Genomic DNA, 27,983 nt, shown 5'->3' with positions numbered 1-27,983 from the left:
GGGCACGTGAAAGCTTGAAGACAATTTCATATTCCCAATTGTAATATCTCTAAGTGAATTTTGTCTGTAATAGTAATTAGGCTGTCTGTAATAGTAATTAGGGTACTGGTTTGTAATAAGCTCACACACATCACATGAATGATTTACTTTGTAAGCTCAAACCGAACCATAGAAAGACCTTAGAGTGTACCTTCGGGCGACCGAAGGTCGACCGACACCGGACTTTTTCGGTGTCTTCAAAATTGGACCCCAAGTGGCCTTAGGACACACACATATGCACATATGTTTATTAGGCACTTAAAATTGATTGAGTTTGGTCAATTCGGGACCGAAATGCACACTTGGTGCACTTTCGGTCGACCGAGCCAAACAGTTCAAATTGGCCCGGTCGACCGAAACCGGTCCGGGTCAACTATTTGACCCGGTCCCGGTCGACCGATCCCTTACAGGTCATTTGACCTCGGTCGACCGAACCACCTGGGAGTCAACTATTTGACCCCCCGGTCGACCGACCACTTTTGTACTCCAACAACTCGGTCGACCGAAGCGCCTCGGGAGAATTCCCAACAACTCGGTCGACCGAGCCGTGCAGTTCAAAAAGGCCTCGGTCGACCGAAACTCGGAGATTTCAAAAATCGCCCTTATCCGGTCGACCGACCCCTTAGTTCAAAATGCCCTCGGTCGACCGAGCTTCTTGAGTCCCGGTCGACCGAGCTACTTTTGGTCGACCGGACCTCTCGGGTTGCCCTGATTTTTTTACCGCGATTAAATTTTTTAAACAGGGTTAAATTTTCTTAAGTGTCATTAATCTTTTCTGAAAATTCCTAATAAGTCCCCAACGGTCAAAATTCTTGGTATGTCTATATATACTCCTTCATTTGGTGGATTAAGCACGGATTAGCAAATAAATTAAGAAAAATTTTCTCTCAAGCCAAATACTCATATTTGCCTCCTACTACTTACATTACTTTGAAAACCTACTCAAGCTTACACTCTTCATCTATCCAAATCATTTGTAAGTGTATTGAGTCTTTTATTTTTGGTTAGCTCTTCATATTGCTGTGTATTTGAATCGATTTTTGAGAGCATAACCTAAGTTTTCTTAGGAGGCTTTGCCAATAAGCCTGCCCTAAGAAAGACTCTTTGTGACATCCCAAGTATTGCACTCTAGTTGCAATATCTTAGGAAGTTCATTTTTGTTTGGAGATTGCAAAAATACTTTCAAACATATTTGAATATCTTGTGGTGTTCATATTGATATATTTGGGAAAGGATATTCGTGTGTGTGTGATATATAAATCTTTGTGGTATTGTTTGTACAAGTTTTATAAATATATATATATCATTTACCGAAAACAAAGATTATCTACTTTGCAATACAAGCACATACGCATTCTATTGATTGATAATATTGAGGCTTGCTTGGTATTCTGTGTGAACACTCTTGACTGAATATTTTGAAGTGCACAGATTATTATTGACACTCTCATGTACGTGTTACACTGATAGAAAACATAGTTGAGAGATTGACATTTTAGACCACACAGAGCTTACATTTTAAATCACTTGTGGTGTTTGTGTTTGTGCGCATTTGTGGTACATATCTGCTTTACTTGAAAGCACAATTGTATTGTACCTTTGATTGTATATCTGAGAGATTCCAGGCGTGGCCTGAGGGGGCGGTAATCCAGCCCGGTAAGGATTGGTGTAAAGGTTGAGGTCAGCCCTGTGGTAATTTGACCTGGTTTGTATAGGTGACGCTCCACCCGTTTAAGTGAGCAAGGTATTGTGATAATCCTTGTGCTGGTTAGCCAAGGCGGGGACGTAGGCGGTTGGCCGAACCTCGATAACATATCCGCGTGTCATCTTCTCTTTACTGCTTTCTGATACTTGTGTGATTGTTTAAACTGCTTCATCTGATCTCTGGCACATTTACATCATTTGCACTAGATTGACCCTAGGCTTGTGAACATACTGCTGCTAGGAGGAATACTTAGAAGGTAAAATTTAAAAATACCAATTCACCCCCCCTCTTGGGATCACGGTAAAGCTAACAAGAAGCATTTTAAATTTTGAAAAAATTGTAATCTTTATATTGTATTCTCGGTTCAAGTTGTGAACCGAGGTTGAGGAGGAAACTACACCTCTTGAATTTCTACAAATTATGTCTGTCAAAACACTATTTTATGTATATGTACTTATTTACGTATACAAATAGTGTCTATCCTGTTAATCCTATGAAATTTCATTTTAACCAGGCCAACCTCTAGGGAGCCATTGAGCCGCAATGGTCTTTGAGCACTCGTTAAGACAAAATCTTTCTTAGGCATCAAACATAAAATGAAGAATCCTACAGAAAAGCACTTCTGTTTTGATATTAATTTAATAACCATTTTTATTATTTTATTATTATTATTATTATTATTCTTTAATCGTATATATATTTTTGGATCATCACATTCATCACACGACACTTCGTGGATAGGACCGCTACTGTATATATGAGTCTCGTAAGAAGACATTAACCCAAACATTACATTTCTTTTTATGTGTATGTTACGTTGTGAACGTATTAACCAATTTTTTTCCTATACTGCAAGTTGACGAACTATATGAGGTAGGTATGATCTCTCCAAATCCTACAGTATAGAGTTTAGTGAGAGTTTGATTGGACCTTGTCCATGAGGACAGACGATAGACGCATAGACCTCGACCTGACCCGATTGCATGAGGAGGTTGAGAGGCTTTAGTACGAGGAGGTCGAGCAGTTCCAGTACGAGGAGGGCATGCTTCATACGCCTCCAGTCATCCATTAAGTCACTTTGGTGAGCCGCTTGTTGTACAGGCGGAGTACGTGTTCGGCTTGTCAGCACCATACGCATCTTCCCCAGGAGCTGATATTGTGGGACCTTCGAGTAGACAGCCAGATGCCCCGTCCGACTCTGCTGCCACCCCATCCATGTCATACTTATTGGATGATATTTTAGATGCGAAGGAGGTGGATGCACCCACCAAGCCACCTCGTTCTCATCCATATTCATTATATGAGTCATCTCCCCATCCGCTTCGCATGGATGCTGATTATATAGTACCTTTTGGCGGAGATGATAGACATACATGACGACAACGGGACAGGACACCAGATGTAGATGACTAGGAAGGAGAGGGCAGACGCAGACGACAGCCACCCCGACACTAGAGGCGACCTCCCTGCGGCACTTGAGTAGTCTCATTCTTTTGATTTCATGTGTATAGCATCGATTATGTTTATTTCATTTGTATAGCATTGCTACATTCGAATATGTATAATTGGGAATGCAAAGTCATTTTTTCCCAACATAAGTGAATGAAAGTTGTATATGACAATTGTGAATGAAAGATGTAAATAAACGTTGTGACCATACTAGTATTCCCGATTAAAATTGTTTTCTTTGAACAGGTGCATGGATTTGAACAGGTGTTATTAATGGATTCATTATGTTAATAAATGAACCTAACAAATATATTATGTCAATAACTTTTAAGGGCAAATAAGTTTTCAACTTTTGGGGAATGCATTTAGGTGTTGCTATGGCGATTTTAAACCCGTCATGTGGATGATGTTCATTGACAACTTATTGCACATATTGTTGTTACTTCTCTTGTAGTGCAGGTCAACCAATTGCCATATTCTTCTTGACGTGTATTTGTTTTTGTTGCCTCTTTAAACCTTTATTTCTAAAAAATTCATGACATAACTTTTGAGGGCAAATTTGTTTTCCTTCCTGGGCAATCAGTAGTTTTCTAGGTTAAAACACTTCTAGGATTAATAATTATTGCGTAATAAAATAAAATAATTACTCTTCAAAAGTATAATAATATTAATAAAAAATTATTCTTCCCCCATATTGTACATATCCTTTGTTATGTATAAAATTTACTTTAACCGATCACAAAAAAGAGACTAGATACTTTAATTTTGATGATGGAGATAATTGTGGATACTTGGTTTCTTTAAACAATTAAGTCTTTTGTAAAAAAAAAAATTACAGGCAGTGTAAATCTTGTTAGATGGTTTTGCGAGATTTAAAGAAAACTCACTGGACTATCCAGCGAGATTTGGGATGCATCAAAACGAGAAAATTTGTTCCAATTAAACTATTATTTAATATTTATTAAAAAAATATAATCAAAAATGGAAAAACTTTACATTATAGTCTTTACTAGGTTTACCTACTTTTACCCGCGATTTTCATAATTGCTACTGTAAATGAACTACAATAGTAGTGGTGTGAAATGCCGTTGAAGGAAAATAGTATCAAATCTACTGCAGCGGTTTTGAAACTTTTAGTGGTTTTCAAAACCACTACTAAAGCCTATTTCAGCGGTTTGTGCATCTTTTAACAGCGGTAAAACTTCCATTTTTTTAATCCTTTAATTTCTTTCTTTTATATATATATAAATATATATATATATATATATATATTCTTTGTTAATTTTCTTAAATTTTGAAGATTTGCTTTAATGGGCTTCATGTAGAAAAAGAACTTCTCTTTTACTTTATTTCTTCTATATAAAAATATTTTTTTTCCTGCCAAACCTAAAGAAAATGCCATTTTTTTTCTTATTTTTTTCACCCAAACATCCTTCTTGGACTTTATTTTTCTTACCCACCAAGCAAGATATGAGCCCCAATTTTTTCAAGGGTCAAAAGTTCATCAGTCCTTTCTTTTTTCTAGCTAGCTATAATTTATAGGTGTTGAAATTGAAAATTATCGAATTTTTAATTTGAACTTTTTTTTCCTCAATTTGATCACCAATAAGTTGATGGGACCATCTAAAGATCTTCTTCTTATATGGTCTTTAAATCTCATTCATTTTTATATGATACTAAATTATGAACCCTATTCATATATTACAAAAAAAAAATTCAAGTTATTTTGAAGCTTATTTACTGGTGAAAAATAATTCTTTATTAAAATTTACAAAGAACTATAAAAATATTGCTTTGCCTTTTTCTTTTTCTTTTTTTCAATTTTTGTATAATAATTTGAAAAAGAATTGCTTTTCAAGATAAAACGAAAATAAGGAAGTATTTTTTTATAATTTTTTTTTTTTTAAATATCCTTTACAATCAAAAGGGCATTTGGTTTGCGATATTTTTTTAACATTTTCAAGAATGTAAACAAAAGAATCAAACAAAACATATACTTTAATTCATTCCTACCCTCCCACATAAGTAATGTTTTGTCAGAATATTAATTCTACTTTTGGGATGAAATTACCTTTATACTTTTGGATGACCAACATCGTACCCTTATAATATAGTATAACATGCCATTTATTATATTTAAAATAATTAATAATTGATAAAATGAAAGTAGTATTACTATTTTATTACAATAATATAATATAATAGTTAACATTTAGAGACCAAATTACCTCAGTTATTTTTGGCTAATAGAATTACTGAAGTAATGAATTTTTTAAATTTATGATTGCTGAAAATTTTAAGAGATAAATTCAATTCAGTACATTATAAATAGCTCTTTGTGTTTAAAGTATAATCATTTTCATATATTATTATATACATATTAAGAGTATAAAGGAATATGTTTCTTAATACAATGAATCAAATGCCCCCTAAAGACATTTGAATACCCATGAAATAGGAATGAAACACAATATGAGTTTGGTAAATATAGTTGCTTTCCCGAGAAATCTTGCGTCCTTACTTTATAGTTAAATATTTAAATATTATAACATAATCCATTTTGATAGATTGTGTCGATATCTTGAATTGATTTTTTTTTTGTATAAAAAATTTTACTTCTAGAATATAAGTAATGAAAAAGGAATTATAAATTTTGGTGGTCCAATTTTCCTCCTCCATATATATATATATATATAATAAAATAAAATAAAGCAAGAGTTTTTTTTTTTGGATTACGCATCGGGTATCCACGCGTCCGTTTTACGATCCACGGAAGTAATTCTGCGTCCCTTGAAATTGACCCCACAACTCCAAAGGGAGAGTAAATTTAGGAGTCCGAGGGCGAAAATGAGTCCGAAAGGGTTTGAACACCTGACCTCGTGAGAGAACTCTCGCAGCCCTCACTATCACCTGAACCACACCCTGGGGATAAGCAAGAGCATTTTTATTTTTATTTTGTGTGGGAATTCTTGTCGCCCTACCAAAAACAAAATATAATGAATACAAGAAGAATCATAATGGGCATTCATTTCATCACCCTCTACCTATGTTGGGTGGTTAAAAAGGTAAAAAGATTAGCATTTTATAGGTATTAATCAACTCATTGGAATTATAAATGGGGCATCACGCTTCACAACAACGATTCAGAAGATTTACTTTTTATTTAAAAAATAATGGAAAAAATTTAAGTTGACAAATATGCCCCCACATTTCAATTATATAATGGTAACACACCTTGTCCAATTTTCAACACTAGATCAAACCACATGAGCATATGTTTTTAAGCTCTAAATGATGGCGACACTTCTTACCATCTTCATTTTTTGCATTCGTCTTTGGTCTACTACAAGCTTAGCGATCGGAGAAAATTACGGGAAGCATGCGATGTGGCCACAAGTGACCCATATTGTGGTATATTGGCAGGACAAGGTGAGTCGTCCGAACCCAACTTCCATACCCGTGATCGCACCCGTCAATGGATCCAACACATTTTTTGGGTTTACAAGCATGATCGACAACAAGTTGACCCAGAAACCAGACCCGAACTCCAAATTAGTCGGGCGAGCTCAAGGATTTTATGCCTCATCGTCGCAACAAGAGGTCGCATTTTTGATGATTATGAACTTTGTCTTTTTGGACGGCGAGTTTAATGGAAGCACAATCACCTTAATAGGGAGGAATCCTGCATTATCGCCGCAAAGGGAGCTCAGCATCATCGGGGGAACTAATTCTTTTCAATTTGCTCGAGGTTCTGCTCTGCTCAAAACTAAGAAATTCGACCCAAACACTGGAGATGCTACTGTTGAGTACAATTTATCTGTTATGCACTTCTAATGTTGCTCTTGAGTGTAGGCCTATTTTGCTGCTTTAAGTTTGCTCCGGGAGAAAGACTTGTCAATTAAGAATGATTCCTCTATATAAAATTTAAAATCCAGAGTCACTGTTTATTAAATTAATGAATGCTCTCGCTAAAGTGAGTCAGAAATAGTGCCGGCGTCATTTGAATTTATATCAAAGCATTCTTTTCAGTTGTGCGAATCCATGTATTAATACCTGGTGTGTGGCTGGTGATGCATGGGATTGGAATTTGAATGAGCAGAAGAATTGCAAAGTTTTTGTTCTAAGTTTAGATTTTCATGTAGGAAATCACAATATTATATATATCCTTCTTATTTTGATTTAGTTCATTCGATTTTTTAAAACACGAGACCAGACACTAAACAAAGAATCTCAAAATTTTTTGATTTCAAAATCAAACTGAGTTGTTTAACACAAAAAGTCGATCAGTTCAGTACTATTCGACGGATTTCACTAATATCAGTTGTTTGACCCAAAAAGCCACCATTGATACACTTTGATAAATTTCGCCAATTTCCATCATTTCTACAAATCACTAACTAAAATTCTTGATTGTGAACTATCCAAACTTGGGACCAAATTTATTTGAAAGCAATATGTTGGTTTTTTAACTTTCAAGTTTTTTTTTTTTTAAAAAAAATTATTTGGAATGAGCTTAAATAAGTATTGTCTCACCTAATGCACAAGCTTACCTTACAAAATCTTAACGACCCATTTGAATTAAGGATTTTATTTAGAAAAAGGAAAAAAAATAAATTTTCTATTATATAGTTTTTATATGAAATATTATCAAAAATAAAAATTTACTTTAATACGATTAAAAAATTTTAAAAATTAAATATTAATAATATATAAAATTAAAATTTTGCTCATATTCATATATGTTTTATTTTCTTTCTTATTTATTTTTATAAATAAATATAAAAATGTAAATTCTTTAATATTTTCCTTTTCCGATATTTTTCATAGTTTTCAAATGTGACGTAGAGGAAAAGGCTACTACTGCTAATGGAGGGAGTGGGTCGGGTCTTGGATTAATATATGGTGTTTGAATTCATTGGACCGCTTGTGCAGTTTGTGAGTAGGGATGGCAAAACGGGTTCGGACAGATGGCATTAAGTAGATTCGGGTACAAAATCCTAACCCGTCTGTTTAATAGACGGATAGTGGGTAATCTATTTAAAAACTAATTTATTTATTTAAATTTTTTTGAAACAATTCATATTAGATGACATACTTTTTTTTATAAAAAGAAAACACTCCGCTCCTGCCCTTGCTGGCTGCTGCCCTTCGGAATTCGGACGAATCAGACTTCGGCTCCTTGGGAGCACTTCGGTCGAATCGGACGGTGAACCTGCTTCAGCACCCTGACCTAGGAAACCTTCTACAGTTCTACGCTTGTCCTCAGGAGTAGTGCTGCCTTCAGATCGAACCCTGGCATCCTCCTGCTGCCGCTTCTGCGACATTAGTGAAGAACAGAGCTACGGGGGGTTGATGGTGGCGGTGCGGTGGGAGCGATCGGGAAGAAGAGGAAGGCCCACGACAACCGACATACGGGATAGCAAGAAGAAGAAGAAGATGTGATGAAAAGAACTAAAATGGATTAGGAATGGTGTGAAAGATGACTTTTCAGCAGGTCTAGAATGATAATTGACACGTCGAAATTCATTCTATTTGTTTTCCCCTTTTACTTAAAAGTTACGGCAACAAACTCAAAGGGCACTGCAGGATCCACAAGAGCATGCGCAAATCTAACCCACTGCCCCAGCATGCAGCTGGGTCATCATGAAAATCAAACAAGCCAGCTAGCACCTATACCATGCATCCCACCTCCAGTTCTTTTTCCGTTTTAACTTTTTTAAAGAAAAATATATTAAATAATACCTCATTTTGGGAAGTATTTCCCAGAATGACTCTGACGTAATCTCGCTACTCCAAGTAGCGAGATTTTATTGAGATAATTAATGTTCTGCCAACAGCCTTTCGACGCTTGATAAATCTCTGCCAACCGCCTTTTGACGCGTGGTAAATCTCGCTACTCCAAGTAGCGAGATTTTGTTAGGATAATAAATGCTCTGCTAACCGCCTTTTGACGCGTGGCAAATCTCGCTACTTGGAGTAGCGAGATTTGCTTCAGAATAACCTCGCCCGTTCTTCCTCCTTTCTTGCGCGAACAGACAGTACCTGTTGCAGAGCCGAGCAGGTTACCATTGAAGGAAGACTCCGGAGCAGGTGATCGTTGCGGGCTTCATCAAATCGAGAGTTATATAAGGAGATGGGGTAAGTTTTGTTTTCCATGTTCAGTGCATAGATTTTTAAATTATTTTTATTTCATCCAAAGCTTTGATAATCAGAGAGACAGAGTTTGTGATTTGTGTTGAAAGATTTGTGGATAAACACTTTTCTTAAGGTTTGTATTTCATTTTTTTGGTATTTGAATTTAATTTTTTGACGATAATATTTTATTTTTTCCATTCAAACTGTTGTTCAATATTTATTTATTTTTTTTGGATTGTTGTTTCATTGTAAAATGCATTATCTTTCCTGCTCTAGAATTTGTTGAAGTTTCCTCCACTCACTAAATTTGTTGAATTTCCTTCTGCTCTTTTTAATATAATTGTGCAATTATTATTAGATCATATGGTTGACCTTCAAAATGGGAAATTTTGTTATTCAATCCTTGAATTTTCTTCTACTGTTTTTAATATAATTGGGCACATCCACTAAAGTTTTTCAAGAACATGTAAATTGTATGATTTTAATTGATGCTTTGAGTTAATGTGAGTGCACATTGTAATTATAAATTGTATTGTCATTTATCGTATTAAGTGCATATACTTTTCTATAAGTTAACGAAATTTAGAATTTAAATTTTGACTTATTTTATTTTCTACACAAACTTTAATAATTTTAGCTCATTTAAGAATTGTAATGCCTATGATATATTTCATAGATAACACATAGAGTATATATATACACGTGCCTTTGATGTTTCTTATATTTAATTTCAAGCTTTAGTTTTCTTTGAATTTTAGTTTCAATTCCTAATGAATCAAGCTCATACCTTGAACCAACCACATAATAAAGTTCAAGTTGAGCCGTATGTTTGAAACATTTGGAATAGATTAGAATAGAACTTTATAATTATAATATAAGGAGTATCATTTGTGAATTTTTTATTGTCAAAGAAGAGGTCCTAGTGACGGGATTAAGTCCCCTCTCCCTCTCTTTTGATTACTAGAATACAATAATTAATAGGATAAAAGACATTCATTTTTTTTAAGTTTGCTTAAAAGACAAATATCTTTCCTGAAATTTCAAAAATGTCATGGATGTCTCCTAAAGTGTCAAAAATGTTAAAAACCTCATTTGATGTTTGTCAAAAGAAAATGAAATTCATCTTAAAAAAAAAAAACTTGTCTTTTTGCAAATTTTAAAGTGAGATTTGTGCATTTTTAACAAATCTCAAGAGAGATCATTGAAATTCTTGAAATGTCAGCGGACGTTCTACAAATTCTTAAAACCCTTGGTATAATATTTAAAATTCTTGAAACCTTAGGATATGTGATTGTCTTTTTATCAAATTTTTGGGAAGATTAGTGTCTTCGTCTAAATTAATATACTTTATTAAAATTACCTAATAATTTAGTTCACCAATCACACTAAAAAAATGAAACTTGCAAAAATTATATTTAAAATAAATAAAAATATCCAAAGGAAGTAAGAGCAGATAAGGTGGGGAATTCATCATGAGACAAGCCCCATATGTATAAGATCCTAGGATGGGAGGTGCCTGAGGAGGCTACAGTCCACAGAGCACCATTAAAGATCCAACGGTACGAGGGCGAAGCCGGCCTCGACTAGTCACCGCCGATGACGCTGACTGGGAACACCGTAGATATGATAGCTAAAAGGTCACATTATTAGAGGAGAGTAGTAATGAGTTTTTTCCTCCCCGAATTTATGTATTTTTCACCAATATATCGATATAAATGTAGTGTTCACATTTTAAAGCACTTGCTATAAGACGATCCCATTCCCATTTCATGAATCGGGATGTTATGCATCCTAAGTAACATTTTTCCAAAAGATCCCTTCAACTCCTTTGAGTATGGCTGTTCGGATTAGCAATGAATCCTCAAAAGGCTACTTAACAAAATTGAACTTCAAAATAAGTGGCAACCCAACCCATAATGAGGCAGAGTACGAAGTACCATTTTGGAAAAATTACTCTTAAGAGCACCATTTCATAGTTCTTTGGATTCTAAGTTGAATTACAATTTTGGGAAAATTCGAAGTATATGTCATATGGGGAAAATCAATACATATTCATGTTGTTTATTCATAGACGTTGAATTCATCTATTTATTTTCTTGGTGGGAAAATTAGGTTCAAACTCTAAGTTCATTCATTCATTAGAATTTCTATACATCTATTTGGTTTATAGTTATTAGTTATTTCGTCTCATTTACACATCACTTATATATATAATTTTGTCTTGCGTAAGTTTTTTTTATTTCCCGATCGCCAATCTAAATGGCAGGAAGCTCAAGCAGTGATCCAGTCACGGTATTTTTATATATAGGGGGGAACATTATAACCACATTAGATGGTGTTAGGTATAGTAGTCGGCCAGTTCGACTTATTCGAATTGGCTGTAGGTGTAAATTAAGTAAATTATATACGAAGATATATAAATATTTGCATATTGATCCAGATCAATATACATTGCGGGTGACCGCAAGATACCCTGCGCGAGAGTTAAATAATACAGCGTTCTACGAGGCTGTTCCGATATCAGATGATTATGGGTTGCGCATTGTATTGGACGCATACTATGTCGGTGAGACATATTTAACAATGCAATTGTATGTCGAGACCATTCCTCAAGTGGGTGTAATCGCAGTTAGGCAACCAGATGCGCTCGCGAAGCAATTGGATGAAGTCGGTGAAGACACCGAACAAACACATCAGGTCGATGTTGGTGGGGAGGTTCGTGCTATGTCCACGGTCGATTTTAACGAATATCCGGGATCGTCATTCCAGCCGTCGGAGTACGAAGCACCTGTTCCTCACACGTTTCCGCAGGGAGGTTGCGAAGACGTCCCGAGTGCGGGACCAACATTGCTGTTCGCCATTGCGAACGACACATTGGACGAGGGCATGAACATTACGAACGATGTTCATATTGAAGACGAACACATGCACAAGCAGGAAATGGGTGAAGGGTTAAATGATGTCCCCGATGATGTGAACTTACCTCACAATGACACGGACAACGCAACGTTTGACGCACAATTCATCGGCGAGCACTGCCGAGCACTTTGCAACATACGCTGCCGAATTTTATCCAATCATGCATGAGGCATATTGGCCAACTTGCTCGTTGCCAAACTTGCAGGCAAATCCTGCATACGCTCGACATAAAGGTCGACCTAGGAGCTCACGTATACATAACGAGATGGATGCTCGGGAAGGTCGGAAACATATCAGTGTAGCATATGCCGTCAAGAAGGACATAACGGCACAAGATATCCGAGAAGGACCCAACCTGGGGATGCAGCTGGACCTTCGCACTGACCTATAACTTATAGGTTATCCGGGATTTGCGTACTCATACTTCTCGCGTCACGACAAGTTTTCAGCTGCCATTCTACTCCTTCCTTCTGAACAATTTGTTTCCAAATGTTAAATCCTCATACCGCTTTCATTTTTCGGTGAACACGCGAATACTCAATGCTCAATTTGTCTTTGAGCAATTGAGTCACTGTGTCCATCAATCGAGAATAGTGTATGTTCAGATGAAAACTTGGTGAGATATTTTCATTTGTACACATATAGGATAAACCTTCAGATTTTTGTTCGGTTCTACCATACAAAGCACGAGGGACAGATACTCAATTCTTATGATTTCTATGTTAATGCTTTCAATATTCTGGTTTGTTTGCAGGATCGATCCAGGGCCGTCCGATACTACTGTACTGAGTATGGGCGATTGGCACCGGTCCAGTCGGGCGTGGACCGATTCGCATGCTGACGTGTTATATTGCCGAGGGGGCAGTCAGAGCGTATAGGATAGGATAGGCGCAGACCCTCGCATTATTGATTGGATACGTGACGCGAGTTTTTATGGGATATATCAGATTGGCCATATCCAGTTGGATTGGCATCTTGTGACCGCGTTGGTCGAGCGATGGAGGCCAGAGACACACACTTTCCACTTGCCGCACGGGGAGGTGACTATCACATTACAGGATGTCGCGGTGTTGTTCGGGCTACCGATTGATGGGTTGCCCGTCACTGGTCGTATAGCTGGACCAGTACAGGATGGAGGCGTCGGTCAGGGGGGAGGACCTCGCCGCATGTGCGAGAAAATTGTTAGGAGTGGTGCCTCCAGATGGTGAGCTTGTTGGTGCCCGCATTCGCATGCGGTTTCTAGAGGGGGAGATGTTTCGCCAGCTTCCGGCTGATGCTGATGATCACACTATAACGTGTCACGCACGTGCCCACATGCTGCGATTGATATGTGGGACGCTGTTCTGCGACCTATCGGGGAGTTACGCACACTTGATGTTCCTTCCACTGCTCGCGGAGCGAGGAGAGATACGCCATTATAGTTGGGGTGCTGCGACGTTAGCCTAGCTGTACCGAGAGATGTGCCGCGCCGCTGACGTGTCGCCCTCACAGATCGGAGGAGCACTCTACTTATTAGAGGTTTTGGGTTGGGAGAGAATCACGTCGTTAGCTCGTACGCGCTGCGGTCTCCAGCGTCTTATTTAGAGGGACGAGGACGGACGGCCGATTGACCCAGCTCCACTCGCGTGAAGGTTAGTAACTCCACTTAAAATCATTTCCTTCAGTTGTACTACGTACTAGTGGTTACACCTTACTAACTTACGTTTCATTGTGTACAGGTGAAAGGATCAGTTGTTGGCGCCTAATGTTGCGCAACACACGCTGCCCTGGTACAAATTCGAGTTGGACATGCACCGGGGGCACGAGTTAGTCTCGATTATGTGTATTGATAGTATTTTTCAATATTTGCATATATTCCCGTCCCACCTCTGACATTTACTATATGTATACGCGCAGTTCGTATGGGCGCCCTACACTGATAACATTGTTGCCGACCTACCGACTGGCTATGCAGTTGGGTCGGACCTCTGGGTTGCCCGAGTGCCACTCATATGTTTTCATATTGTCGAGTGGCATCTCCCAAACCGAGTGATGTGCCAGTTTGGCTTTCGACAGGGCATCCCCAGTCGCTTCTGTACTTCGGGGGTCGATGTACGTGGGGAGGACTTGCACGAGATTGATGGTTGCGGTCGGGGGAACACAGATTGGGTTGCGAAGCACGCCATGTACGTGAGTATGTGGGGACATAGGCGGGAGTACATCGTCGAGGGAGTGCGGGCAAATGGCCCGATGCGTCCGAAGGATCCGTATTACGGGTGGTACAGGTCGATCACACGTCGCTTCGTAGATAGGACTGCAACGGTCTACATGAGCATCGTACGCTTACTCAAATGTATACCTAATTTGTTACCGTTTACATTAGTAGTTCAATGTTCTTAACACTATTTTCGTATGCTGCAGGCTGACGTATTACACCAGGTCGACTCACTATCATCAAACCCCGCTGTGAGTGATTTAGCGAGAGTTGGTTTGGACATTGTCTACATATGACATAGCTCCTCGTCCGCTTCACCTAGAGATGGATTATCCAGTACGTATGGGCGAAGACGACAAACATGTAGCTCGTCGACGTGACCAGACGCCAGACGCGGACGAGCAGCCAGGTGAGGGTAAACGCAGACGGCAGCCACCTCGACACCGGAGACGACCTCCATGCTGTACCGAGTAGGCGATATATGTTTTTGTTAATTAGTTCATACTTTCATTTGTACATCAGATATATGTTTACAACTTCATTTGTACATAATGTATTTATTCATTATTCATTTGGGCATAATGTATTTATTAATGACTTCATTTGTACAGCATCTATTTGTATAGAACATATCATTTGTACATAATGTATTTTTCTTAATTCTGAATCTATGGAGCAGCAATAGGTAAAGTGACAAGCAAGTATCATTTAGTGTCGTAATTTGATATGTTGAATGTATACGAATCTGATGAATGTAACGTTGTGAACATACTTGTATCAATTGTATTTGAAGAATGTTTTCTTTGCACAGGTGCGTGGATGGATATGGTCAATTTGTAAACAGGACTCTGCCGAAATTAGTAGTAATTTGATAGGTTGAATGTATACGAATCTCGTGAATGTAACGTTGTGAACATAATGATATCAATTGTATTTGAATAATATTTTCTTTGCACAGGTGCGTGGATGGATATGGTCAATTTGTAAACAAGACTGCCAAAATTAGTATAGTAATTTGATAGGTTCAATGTATACGAATCTCGTGAATGTAACATTGTGAAATATAATTTAGTCTCTTTATGTATGCTTCTTAGGTTTTATTTCTACTTTTATTTTCACAATATTGAAAGTAACACCAAACGGACCCCCAAGGAAAAACGAAAGAATTCAATTAGGTGCAATTCAACTTGAATAGGGTTGAATGTATACTCAGTAAAAGAGCTATATGATATGATGATTTATCTTTAGAACTACCCAAAAAAATATAATCCTAAAAAGTGTATACCAAGCCATTTGTATTTCTACAACAGTTGGTTTGTGGCATCATTGTATCCTTCAACTTTCGGATGCTTCAGAATTGTGTTACTGAAGATACAAAATTTTCATGAACATAAGAATTTTAATGTTTTGACCACAAACATATTGCTAATAGATACCTTGGCATGAAGCATTAATCTATCGTTCATTATAAGATTGATATGGAAAGGAGGGTATGTCTTATTATTTTAAATATAAATTAAGATTTTTTGTTAATTAATACAAAGTTGCGAATTTAGATATGAATGAACAGCTTCAATGAAAAATCTTTATTCTCGATAATGGAATTCAAACTAAATGAGGGAAAACATTGGAATACTTTGGATTCATTGAATGCACAAACCAAATGTTAAGCAAAGGCACAATAGAACCAATCATTAAATCAGAAATGTAATGACAATCCAAAATGTAGAAAGTTAAACATGAGCCAGACGAAAATAATAACCTATGATCTATAAAGGAGGAAGTTCTATTAACTCCTATCGATAATGGATACATATATGATGAAGAAGTAAAAGTTAAAAAACATTAAATGCAGGACAGTGTTGTCCCAACTCTATATGCTAGAACATGTTAATAACATAGAAGAAGGAAATAATTTACAAATCTCTACATTTTGTAGGATTCATGAAGGGCGAAACCGTTTAACATTCCGAAATGTAAAGACAATCCAAAGGGGGATTGTCGTCTGAAGGAGAAGCAGAATCAGAATTCACCTTCTCTCAGCTACTCGCTGCCTTCTCTTCATTACCACCTACCCTGCCGAACACTGAACTACTCTTCTTCTCTGGTGAAATCCATGGATTCTCTGCAGGCTTCAAAATGTCCGTCAGCAGCTTCTGGCCTACTAGCTGAGGCTGCTGCTTATTATCTTGTCCTCTTTTCTTTCATGCAGTTGTTGCTGTCAATTTGGCATTTGTTGCTACTTGTTTTCTTCGACCCCCATTCTTTCCATATTCTAGGCAACCAGCTACCACATCCGCCTTAAAATCTTCATCGCTGAAATCATCGTTTTCATCTTCCCCATCAGATATCTCTGTAACAGTTAACGACTTTTCTGTGCTGCAGCCTTTGATACTTTCTTCCTCACTGGCACTTGGGGAATTTCATGTTAATTCCCAACATCAGGAACAATAAGTTTTGAAATGAGCAAAAGACTCCATAAGTATAATTGTAGTAGTCATTGGAGGAGTAATGACTAGTCTATCTGATCTGAGATCATTAGGGTGTTCCTTTACTTGGACAAATGGTACGGTTTGGAACAAATTGGCCAGGGTGATTGCTAATCAGAGATGGATTCTAGAGGATCTGAGGGCCTAAAAAAACCTGTAAAAGCTCTTAATGCATCCCATTTCTCCCAACAAAAACTGCACGACAATCCCTCGGATGGTGACCTGCAACTACTACTGAATGAAAGGAGAGGGACTGTGAAATGATAGATGGGAAAGGAGAGGGAATGTGAAATGATAGGTGGTCTGGGTATGCTGGATCTGAAAGCCTGGCATCTTTCCTTGCTCACAAAAACACTCTGGAATATCCACTCTAAAAAGGTTTTGTCTGGTCCAAATGCGTCAATCAAATCTACCTGAAAGGTTCAAGTCTGTGGGAGGCCAGGATATCAAATGATGAATTCTCACTATACAAAAAGCTCATTAGAATTAAGAATCAGATTATGTGAAGATGTGCGAACCACCTAGATGCACTGCTTCAGCTTTTCGAGGAATGGGACCTCGATCATTCTAGCTTTTTCATTTGCTATAACTTCTGGATAACTAAAGGAACTACGTTTCCTTGGTCCATGGTGGTTTGGAAGAGTGGAAATACCCCTATACATGCTTTCACTCTTTCGCTGGGAATTATAAAGAAACTACCTACTTGTGATAGGCGTATTGGGTTTGAAGGAAACCTGTATTGTTCCTTTTGGTTGGTAAGAGAGTTGGTTTCGCCTCTACTATTTATCTCATATGGAATGCCAGAAATAGGAAAAGGTTTGAAGGAAAATTCATATCTCCAATGGAGTTGATTGTGACCATTTAGAAACATATATACACAGTACTGGGCCAAAAGGTCCCTAGATTTGCTCTTGCTCTCTTAAGATCCTAACTGTTAACTTTATTGCTTGTAATTTTGATGAAGTTCATTTCCCCTCCTATAGCTGCCCAGTGCTCCATGTAAATACTCATTTTGATCAATATATTTACTTTTCGATCAAAAAAACAGTATGATAAATTGATGGATCATCGACTCTTTTTGTGCTACAAATAGCGGTAATAAATGGAACATAACATTTAAATATTTCCTACTCAATAATAAAATATATAAAGATTTTCCTATTTAATTAAATATAGTTAATGTATATATATTTATAGTGTATGATTGCTATATAGTGTATGGAGTAGCAACATTTGTCAAGTGTCAATTTGAGAATTATTTTTCTAAAAAAATATTATTTAATATCTATATTTTAAAAAATGATAAATGAGGAAAAAACTCGGTTCCTTGTGCTGTGGTGTTTTTTGGTTCGTTGGATGGATCATCTCGGGTGGACAACCCCAAACCCTGATTTGTCAGCTTCTGATTGGACAATATGAGATGGCTGACAGGCAGTTTAGTCTTTTGGACGGTAGCAAATCGCAAGATGGGATTTAAAATTTTTTATATAAATAATTACTAAATATATTTATATATATATATATATATATATATATTATATTATTTTTATTGCTTATTGGTATCCTAGTTGGATAGATGCTAGCAAAAATAGGATGGCAGGAAATAATGGCTATACCTGTAGCTGCTCTACATGTCAATTTCACATGAATAGTACTTCCAAAATATTAAAGATGAAATATTAAAATTTCTTTAAAAATTCAAAATTAAAATTTTATAAAATAAATAAAATATATATGTATTAAATGTGAAATTAGATAAAAAAATATTGAATAAAAATGTTAACAAATATAGCATATGAGTACTGAGCTAATTTCTAAAATCCCCTCAAAAAAAAAATTATTAAACAATAGTTTTTGTTAAACTTATTTTTATTAAGCATTCACTTTTTACGTGTCTCATTGTAATTTATCATTATCATTATGGAATCTTTTAAAAAAGAAAAATTGAAAGATTAGGAGTTAGGTAGGTAAAATAGAAATTAAAATAAATCATAATTTTGGAATTTAGAGATGGATTTGAGTTTTAATATTTTATAAAAAGGGTAAAAAATATTTCCAATATATATTGTATAATACTTTAATTAATTCTTGGCTTGTAAAGTAAAAGATAACTTGATGCTTGTACCATGGGGGGGATATCATACAAATTTGTTATGAAAAATATTAAATTCAAAATTTTGAATAGTATATGAAATAATTTTGAAATGAGGATACACTTCTTAATTTTGTTGTCTTGCCTGATCTTAATAAACATTTAAATGGATCCAAAAACATAAGGGGGCAGCAATACAATATTAATGAATTTTTTTGTAAAATTATAATTGCATTATTATTATTATTATTATTATTATCCCCAAGATCCAGCACTATCTATGATAAGTATTTTTGTCATTTGACTTAATAAATGAAAGTGTCGATTCCTTCTAATTTAAATATTAATATAAGTAAAGATATTTTTTAAAAATAGGCTAAAATCAACAAAATTAGATTTAATCTTTTTATTTTTATTTTTAAAAGTAGCTAAGACTTAAAATTGGGACTAAGGAATTGTGTTACAGATGACCTCCTCTTCCTCTATCTTAATTAGTCTCCAGCGATAACCACCCTTAGGCTTCCCTATTAAAGAAACTTTTTTTTTTTAAGAAATGAATTTCTAAAAAGGTGAATTACATTTTTATTGTGCATGTCAGTATAATGGATGTGATATGCAGGTCAGAATTCTGAACAGTTGCTGCAGAGCATGCACAGCAGCCTGCATATAGCCATTATTTCCTACCATCCTATTTTTGCTAGCATCCATCAACTACGGATACTAATAAGCAATAAAAATAATATAATGTATATAAACATATTTAGTAATTATTTCAATAAAAAATTTTAAATCTCATCTTGGGATTTGCTGTTGTCCAAAGAGACTAAGCTCTCTGTCAACCATTTGATATTGTCCAATCAGATACTGACAAATCTGGGCTGACGTGGGCCATCCAACTCTGCACATTTTGGGGTTGTCCACACAAGCCGATCCATCCAACGAACCAAAAAACACCACAGCACAAGGAACCGAGTTTTTTCCCTATTTATCATTTTTTAAAATATAGATATTAAATAATATTTTTTTAGAAAAATAATTCTTAAATTGACACGTGGCAAATCTCGCTACTTCAAGTAGCAAGATTTGGTTAAATATTGCTACTCTAAGTAGCAAGATTTGTTTTTAGAAAAATAATTCTGCAATTGACACGTGGTAAATCTCGCTACTCCAAGTAGTGAGATTTGTTTAATCTCGCTACTTGGAATCTCGCTACTTGGAGTAGCGAGATTACGTCAGAGTCATTCTGGAAAATACTTCCCAAAATGAGGTATTATTTAATATATTTTTTTAAAAAAAAGTTAAAACGGGAAAAAACTCATCTCACCTCCCCACCGTATAAATAAATATATATATATATATATATATATATATATATATATATATATATATACTGATTACCTGTTTCAATGCCTCGACGAGCGCAACCAACGCAGGCTACGGGTGGTAATTAATCAACTAGGGTGTTAATAGATTATTCTTTTTGTTAGTTTAGTTAATTGTTTAATTAAAGTTGTTATTTGATTCTTGTGTTTGTTAAGTTCATGTTGGCCTAAGAAGATCTTTCAATTGATTTTGGTGATAACAAACAAATGATGATTTAACTTGAAAAAAGTTAAGTTTTGATGTTTCAGGAAACATGGATCAAGTGTGGTTCAAAGCAAAGCTCAAATTTAGATCAAGTATAATTTAAGAGAAGAATAAGTATAAGTCAAGTATGAAGATATCTTCTCAAAGATTCATGAAGGGTCTGATATACTTGAAGCTCAAGAAAATTGTTCAAAACATCTCAAGAGCTGAGAGGACTCAAGCTTGAAGGCCTAAGAAACATATATGTAAGTATTTCAAAAGGCAAAATATCTTTGAAATATATTTTGAAGCTTTTTTCTAAGAGATTATCAAGGTTTAAAGACTTATTTAATTAAGTATTTATTAAACTCATGAGAGAGCAAAAGGTTTTTTTTTTAAAGAAAACTTTTTTATAAAAACAGATGTTAGTAAAGATCAGTTGACTGAACATTGAGTTCAGATATCTAAAGAATTAGTTCAGTCAACTGAAGAATAAGTCCAGCTGACTAAAAAATTTTCAGAACAGGCAGAGAGTTGCAGCAGTGAGTTTAGTCGACTGAACTTGTGACTTCAGTCAACTGAACCTGCGACATCAGACATCTAAACCCTGACTTTAGATGACTGACCCTATATCCAATTTTATTTTTTAAGAGTGTAAGAAACTTCAGTTGACTGACCCTGTATCCAATTCAATTTTTTAATGGTTTAAGGAACTTCAGTTGACTGACCACGACACTTCAGTCAACTAAACACTGTTCAATGGGCAAAAATTTTAAAATTCTTATTTTTAAATTATAGCCGTTTGAAACCCAAATTTTCTAACAACTTGGAAACCTTTTAAGGAAACTCTTACAACAAGGGAACCTACTTGAAAAGCCTATAAATATATGGTTCTTGTGAATTAAAAAATTATCCAAGTATTGAAACTCTCTCAAAGCTCTCTTGCTCTAATATCTCTTACTCAATCTCTTGCAAAGTTGAAAGTACTGTTGTTCTGATATTTTGTTCATCAAATTCTGAAAAATTACTGATTTCTCATCTAAAGAAAAGGATTTTGGTGAATTCTTTGAAAAGCTTCAAAAGTTTATTTCATTCTTGATATTTTATCTTTTGAAGTACATAGTTCTTATCTATACTAATCTGCTCTTTGAGTGAGCTTCTCTTGTACATCAAGTTTTGATATTTCTCTTGTAGATTTTGAACATTTCCAAACTATTGGAACGTTGACCAAACAAGGGCATATTGTTTGGAGAAGGCGGGCTCTAGCCTTGACTAAAGGAGTGATTGCAAACAAGCTTTGTTCCACCCGGTAACGGAACTACTATAGTGGAAACCTTTGGTATTTTGCCAAGGGCGAGTATGTAGGCTGTGTTGAAGCCGAACCTCGTAAAAATCTTGTGTCTTTCTCTCTATTTTATATACTTTATTTGTTGTGTTGTATGATTTCAAAGTGCAGGTAACAAGTTTCAAAGAGAAAGAAATAAAGATTCTTGGTATTTAGAAAGTACGTTTCGATTAACCATTTGCGGAAACCCAAAAGGGAGTACGTTGGTTAATCTGCGGAAATCTTAAATCAAGTAGGGAACATACTAAAAGTTATTTCAAAGCAGGTTATATATATTCACAGGGAAATCAACAAAAGCAATATCATCCTTGATTGAGTGATTAAATTGTTTTAGTTTCATTGATTGTCTTGTTTATTTAGATTACAAGTATTCTAAGGAGTGTTTATATATTATATGTTGTGCTCTATTCTTTATTAAAAAATAAATAAATAAATCATCAAAATTAAAAAGATTCCAATTCACCCCCCTTATGGGTTATTCTCTCTCTGCAATCCCTCGCATTCGCCATGTCCGCGACTCCAGATTCTATCGATTGTTGGGATTTGTCCCACATCGGTTGTGAAAGGGGTTTGATGGTCAATTATTAAGTGTGAGGGAAAGTCTCACCCCATAAGCTAACTTTGGGGGTTGAGAAAGCTCAAGACCACGCAACACTGGTATCAGAGCCCATGGTTTCTCCCTGGGATGCTAGGCATGTGTGAGGGAGAGATTGTTGGGATTTGTCTCACATCTGTTGTGGAAGGGGCTTGGTGATCAGTTATTAAGTGTGAAGAAAAGTCTCACCCCATGAGCTAACTTTTGGTCTTGAGAAGACACAAACCACTCAACATCGATGTCGTCGCCACTGGCGATCACGACTTCAACTTAAGCTTCCAGCGTTCTGAGATATACAAGAGCTCACTCGCCGATACCGTCAATCCGCCGTATGACCGCTATGTTTTCCTCTGCTTCAAGAGCCCCAATTTTTGGCCTTCTTGCGTCAAGGAATTTGACTCTGACTCTGACTATGATTTGCTTCCCAAGCTTTTCTCCTCGACTATCATGTCTCGCAAGAACAACATCAATGTCAAGATCCTCTCGCAACCTCGACTCTCAACCCTCGACTCTCGAGGTCTTTCGGCGACCTCGCGCTTTCCGACCACTTCTCCATCTCTGATGTCCTTATTCTTATTCCGGCTACATGGTAATATCACTGCTGTTTGGCTCGCTAGGCTTGTGGATGGTTTAGACAGGGATGGTATTGTTCGTATCCATACCTATCGGGATTTGAAATTTGTTCAGTATGGATTCGTTTCAAAGGACTTACCTGCGTGTGCTCCAAGTGTTCGAAAGAATGACACAAAGGAGCTCGTGATTCACATCACTACGGCTTACAAGATCAGATTTGATCGAACTGGGAGGATGTTGTTTGTGCGTTTGTTCGCATCATCTTGAGTTTGCTGGAATTTTAGTGTTTTTGGTTTTTTTTTTTTTGTCGGATTTTTTTTTATTTCCAATTGCATGTTGTGTTACTTTGGTTTTCATTTCTATCTGGTTCTGGTGTTTGCTTATTGTTAAGCTCGGTACCTCTGTTTTCTTTGATTTTTTTTTTTAAGTTGCAGAGATTGCTTGTTTGAAGCCTCCAACTCACTTGTATTTAGTCTGATCTACTAGTCACCATATTCTGCTATGGAATTTTTTTCTGTGCAATCTGCACATCGTGCTCCAGAATTCTGCTCTGGAATTATCTTAAATTCTGTTCTTACGTTTTTTGCATACATTCTGACATGGAACTTTCCCAATTTGGTGACACGAGTGATGATGAGTGGAATAGGCTTAATAGAAAAACCGTTAGTGTCATTCGGAAATGGATTGATGATCATATTTTTCATCTTGTTTTTACCGAAACTTCGGCACATGAATTGTGGAAAAATTTGGAGGGTCTTTATGATAGAAAGTCGACTACAAATAAAACTTTTTTTTTCAAAAAATTGGTGAATTTGAAATATAAAGATGGTGGTCTTATTACCGAGCATTTGAATGAGATAAAAAAATATTATTAATCAGCTTGCTACTATGAAAATAGTTTTTGATGATGAATTGCAAGTCTTAATGCTTTTTAACTCTTTGCCAGAAAGTTGGGAGACTTTGGTTGTGACAGTTAGTAATTCGGCTCCCGATGGAATTGTTACTATGAACCAAGTAACTAGTAGCTTGTTGAATGAAGAAATTAGAAGAAAATCAGTTAGCTCTTCTCATTCAGAGGCACTTGTGACAGAAAATCGGGGGAGAGGCAGAAACAAAAGCAGGTATTCTCGCCGTAATGATAAATCAAGAAGTCGGTCCAGCTCAGTTTCAAAAAAAGATATCAAGTGTCACTATTGTCATAAGAAATGGCATATGAAGCAGGAGTGTAAAAAATTGAAATTCAAAGCGCAAAAAAAAGAGAAATTTTTTGAGAAAAAACATGAAAACGCAACTTTAGTTGCATCTGATGGTGATCTTATGGTTGTTTGTGATGAAAGTTGTATTAATTTGACAAGTCAAGAGACTGATTGGGTTATTGATTCCGGTGCGTCATTCTATGTCACTTCTCGGGAAGATTTCTTCATTTCTTATTCCAAAGGAAATTATGGAATTGTTCGGATGGAAAATGAAGGTTTGTCAAAAAATGTTAGCATAGGAAATGTTCGTTTGGAAACAAATCTGGGATGCAAGTTGGTGCTCAAAGATGTGAGACATATACCCGACATTCGGCTAAATTTGATATCTACCGAAAAGCTTGATGATGAAGGTTTTGACAATCATTTTGGTGATGAAAAATGGAAGCTCACAAAGGGTAATTTGGTGGCGGCTAAAGGCAAGAAGACTAGAACACTCTATATGATGCAAGGTAAAAATGGTAATGGTATTGTGAATGCAATTGAGTCACTCTTCCACCGAATTGTGGCATAAGCGACTTGAGCACATGAGTGAAAAAGAATGCATTTTTTATTCAAAAGGAAGCTTCTACCCGAAATGAAAGGTACTTCTCTTTAAACTTGTGTTCATTGTTTGGCCGGTAAGCAACATAGAGCTCCTTTTCATACAAAGCTTGTTACTAAAAAATATAATGTTCTAGATTTGATACATTCCGATATATGTGGTCCTTTGAAAGTTAAATCTCATGGTGGTGCACTTTATTTTGTCACTTTTATTGATGATTGTTCAAGAAAAGTTTGGACTTACACTTTGAAAACTAAAGATCAAGTTTTAGATGTGTTTAAGCATTTTTAGGTTAAAGTTGAAAGGGAGACTGGAAAGAAGGTGAAATGTGTGCGCTCAGATAATGGTGGAGAGTACATTGGCCCATTTGATGCATATTATTATAGCTAAGGAATTAGACATCAAAAGACCATTAAGAAAACCCCTCAACAAAATGGCATTGTCGAAAGAATGAATCGCACCATACTGGAGAGAATGAGATGTATGCTCTATCATGCGAAGTTGCCAAAATCATTTTGGGGTGAAACAATGAGGACGGCGGTGGACTTGATTAATTTGTCTCCTTCAACTCCTTTACTTGGTGAAGTTCCCAAAAAAATTTAGAAAGGTAAGAATGTCACTTATGATCATTTGAAAGTGTTTGGTTGTCCTGCATTTGTTCACATTCCAAAAATGAAAGATCCAAACTTGATGACAAGACAATGCAATGTATTTTTCTTGGCTATAGGCATGATAAATTTGGATACAGATTGTGGGATCCGGTTGACAAAAAAATTGTAAGAAGCCGAGATGTTGTATTTTTTGAAGATCAAACAATTGAAAATTTTGGCACTATTAAGCACCCACAATCTAATGAGAATGATTTTGTTGACTTAGAGTCACCTTCTCCACCTTTGGCACATGATGAAAATATGGAAGATGTTCTTCCACCTCTTGAAGATGTTGGAAATGATGAAATTCCTAGTGATGTTGAAGATGAAAATGAGGGGGAACAACAAGTTCAAGAGCAAGCCCAATTGAGAAGATCTTCAAGAGAATCAAGACCTTCAACTAAATATTCATCAAGTGATTATGTTACTATAATAGATCAAGGACATCTCGAAAGCTATCAAGAAACCATGAACCATGAAAATAAAGTTGAATGGATGGAGACTATACAAGAGGAAATGAAGTCTATAGTTGACAATCACACTTATGATTTGGTTAAACTTCCTCCTGGAAAGAAAGTTTTGAAAAATAAATGGATGTTTAGGTTGAAAAATAATAAAAAGAATCTTCGGTACAAGGCTAGGCTTGTGGTAGAAGGCTTTGGTCAGAAAAGGAGAATTGACTTTGATGAAATATTCTCACCGGTTGTGAAGATGTCATCTATTCGGGTTGTTCTTGGCATGACAACATACTTGAATTTAGAAGTTGAGCAACTAGATGTGAAAATCACTTTCTTACATGGTGACTTGGAAAATGAAATTTACATGGAACAACCGGAAGGCTTCAAACAAAAAGGGAAAGAGAATTTAGTGTGCAAATTAAAGAAAAGTTTGTATGAGTTGAAGCAAGCACCATAGAGATGGTACAAGAAATTTGATTCTTTCATGATTGATCATGGTTACTCAAAAACCTCTTCGGATGATTGTGTGTTTATGAAAAAAATTTCTGAATGGTACTTATATTATTCTCTTACTCTATGTTGATGATATGCTTATTGTAGGACAGGATTTCTCCAAGATTGACAAGTTGAAGTTGGAGTTGAGTAAGTCTTTTGCTATGAAAGACTTGGGACCAGCAAAACAAATTCTTGACATAAGAATTATTTGTGATCGTGAAAAAAGGACAAATTTGGTTGTCTCAAGAAAACTACATTGAAAAAGTGCTTGAGAGGTTCAATATGAATAAAGCAAAATCCATTGGTTGCCCACTTGCCCGTCACTTCAAGTCTAGTACAATACAAAGTCCAACAAGTGAGAAAGACAAGGAAGAGATGAAGAAAATTCCTTATGTTTCGACTGTTGGTTCCTTAATGTATGCAATGGTTTGCACAAAATCGGATTTAGCTCACGTCATTGGAGTTGTTAGTCGGTTTCTCTCTAATCCGAGAAAGGAACATTGGTTAGCGGTAAAATGGATTCTCCAATACCTTAGAGGTACTTCAAATGTGTGTTTGTACTTTGAAAATGGTAAATCTACGCTCCATGGATTCACGGATGCCGACATGGCTGGTGATGTTGATTCTAGAAAATCCACTTCGGGTTATTGGATGACTTTTGCAGCAAGAACTATGACATGGCAATCTAAATTACAGAAATGTGTTGCTCTATCTACTACGGAAGCCGAGAGTATTACCATTATGGAAGCTTGCAAAGAATTGCTTTGGTTGAAGAGGTTCTTAAAAGAGTTGGGCATGAAACAAGAAAGGTACGTTCTTTATTGTGATAGCTAAAGCGCAATTCATTTGAGTAAGAATTCTATCTTCCATTCAAAGTCAAAACATATTAATGTGAGATATCATTAGATTCGGAATGTGTTGGATAAGAAATTATTGTAGCTTGACAAAATTCACACTGACGACAATGGTTCGGATATGATGACAAAAACATTGACTAAAGACAAACATGTGAAGTGGCGAGTTTTGGCCAGATTAGAGAAGTTGTCCTCATAAATCAGGAGGGGGAGATTTGTTGGGTTTCCCTCCTGTGGGCCCAATGCCTTGAAAAGGTTTTGTTTTCAAATGTTTCTTAGCTTAAAATCTGGAGATTCTATTTTGAAATTCAAAATCAAAGCTTATGCGCAACAGTTGCCCCTCCACTTTCTCCACACACACAGCAAGCAGTTCTACTAGCCCTAAGTTTTTCTCCTTTTTTGGCTTTTCACTCATATCTTTAGCGCTTGCAACTAGCACCTATAGCCAGCGCCTGCAGCAAGCCCACGCCTGTGCCAGTCATCTCTCCAGTACAGCAACCTACTACTGCCTTCTTCTTCGTGTGACTCCGGCTGTAGATTATTTATAGCATATTGGTATTTCATTGTGCTCTACTTTGGCTAGTTGGTTCTTCTTTACAGCTTTATTCAGAGTATTTGGTGAGACATT

The 27,983-nt window shown here is 36.2% G+C and overlaps 2 protein-coding genes across 2 annotated transcripts; both read left to right on the top strand.

Annotated features, from left to right (window-relative positions):
- Positions 1 to 6,487: 6,487 nt before the first annotated feature.
- LOC131148457 (dirigent protein 22-like) lies at positions 6,488 to 7,027 on the top strand. Its single transcript, XM_058098154.1, has one exon. It carries the CDS (start codon positions 6,488 to 6,490, stop codon positions 7,025 to 7,027), a length of 540 nt encoding a protein of 179 aa, XP_057954137.1.
- A 15,575-nt stretch (positions 7,028 to 22,602) lies between these two features.
- Positions 22,603 to 23,368, top strand: LOC131148456 (uncharacterized). The gene is made up of 2 exons (XM_058098153.1): positions 22,603 to 22,625; positions 22,747 to 23,368. Exons 1-2 carry the CDS (start codon positions 22,603 to 22,605, stop codon positions 23,366 to 23,368), a joined length of 645 nt encoding a protein of 214 aa, XP_057954136.1.
- Positions 23,369 to 27,983: the final 4,615 nt, after the last annotated feature.

Source organism: Malania oleifera, chromosome 2 (assembly GCF_029873635.1).
Source record: "Malania oleifera isolate guangnan ecotype guangnan chromosome 2, ASM2987363v1, whole genome shotgun sequence".
In the NCBI taxonomy this organism is placed as follows: Eukaryota; Viridiplantae; Streptophyta; class Magnoliopsida; order Santalales; family Ximeniaceae; genus Malania; species Malania oleifera.
Note: the sequence above shows the minus strand (reverse complement) of the source record. Positions and strands in the feature narration are given on the sequence as shown.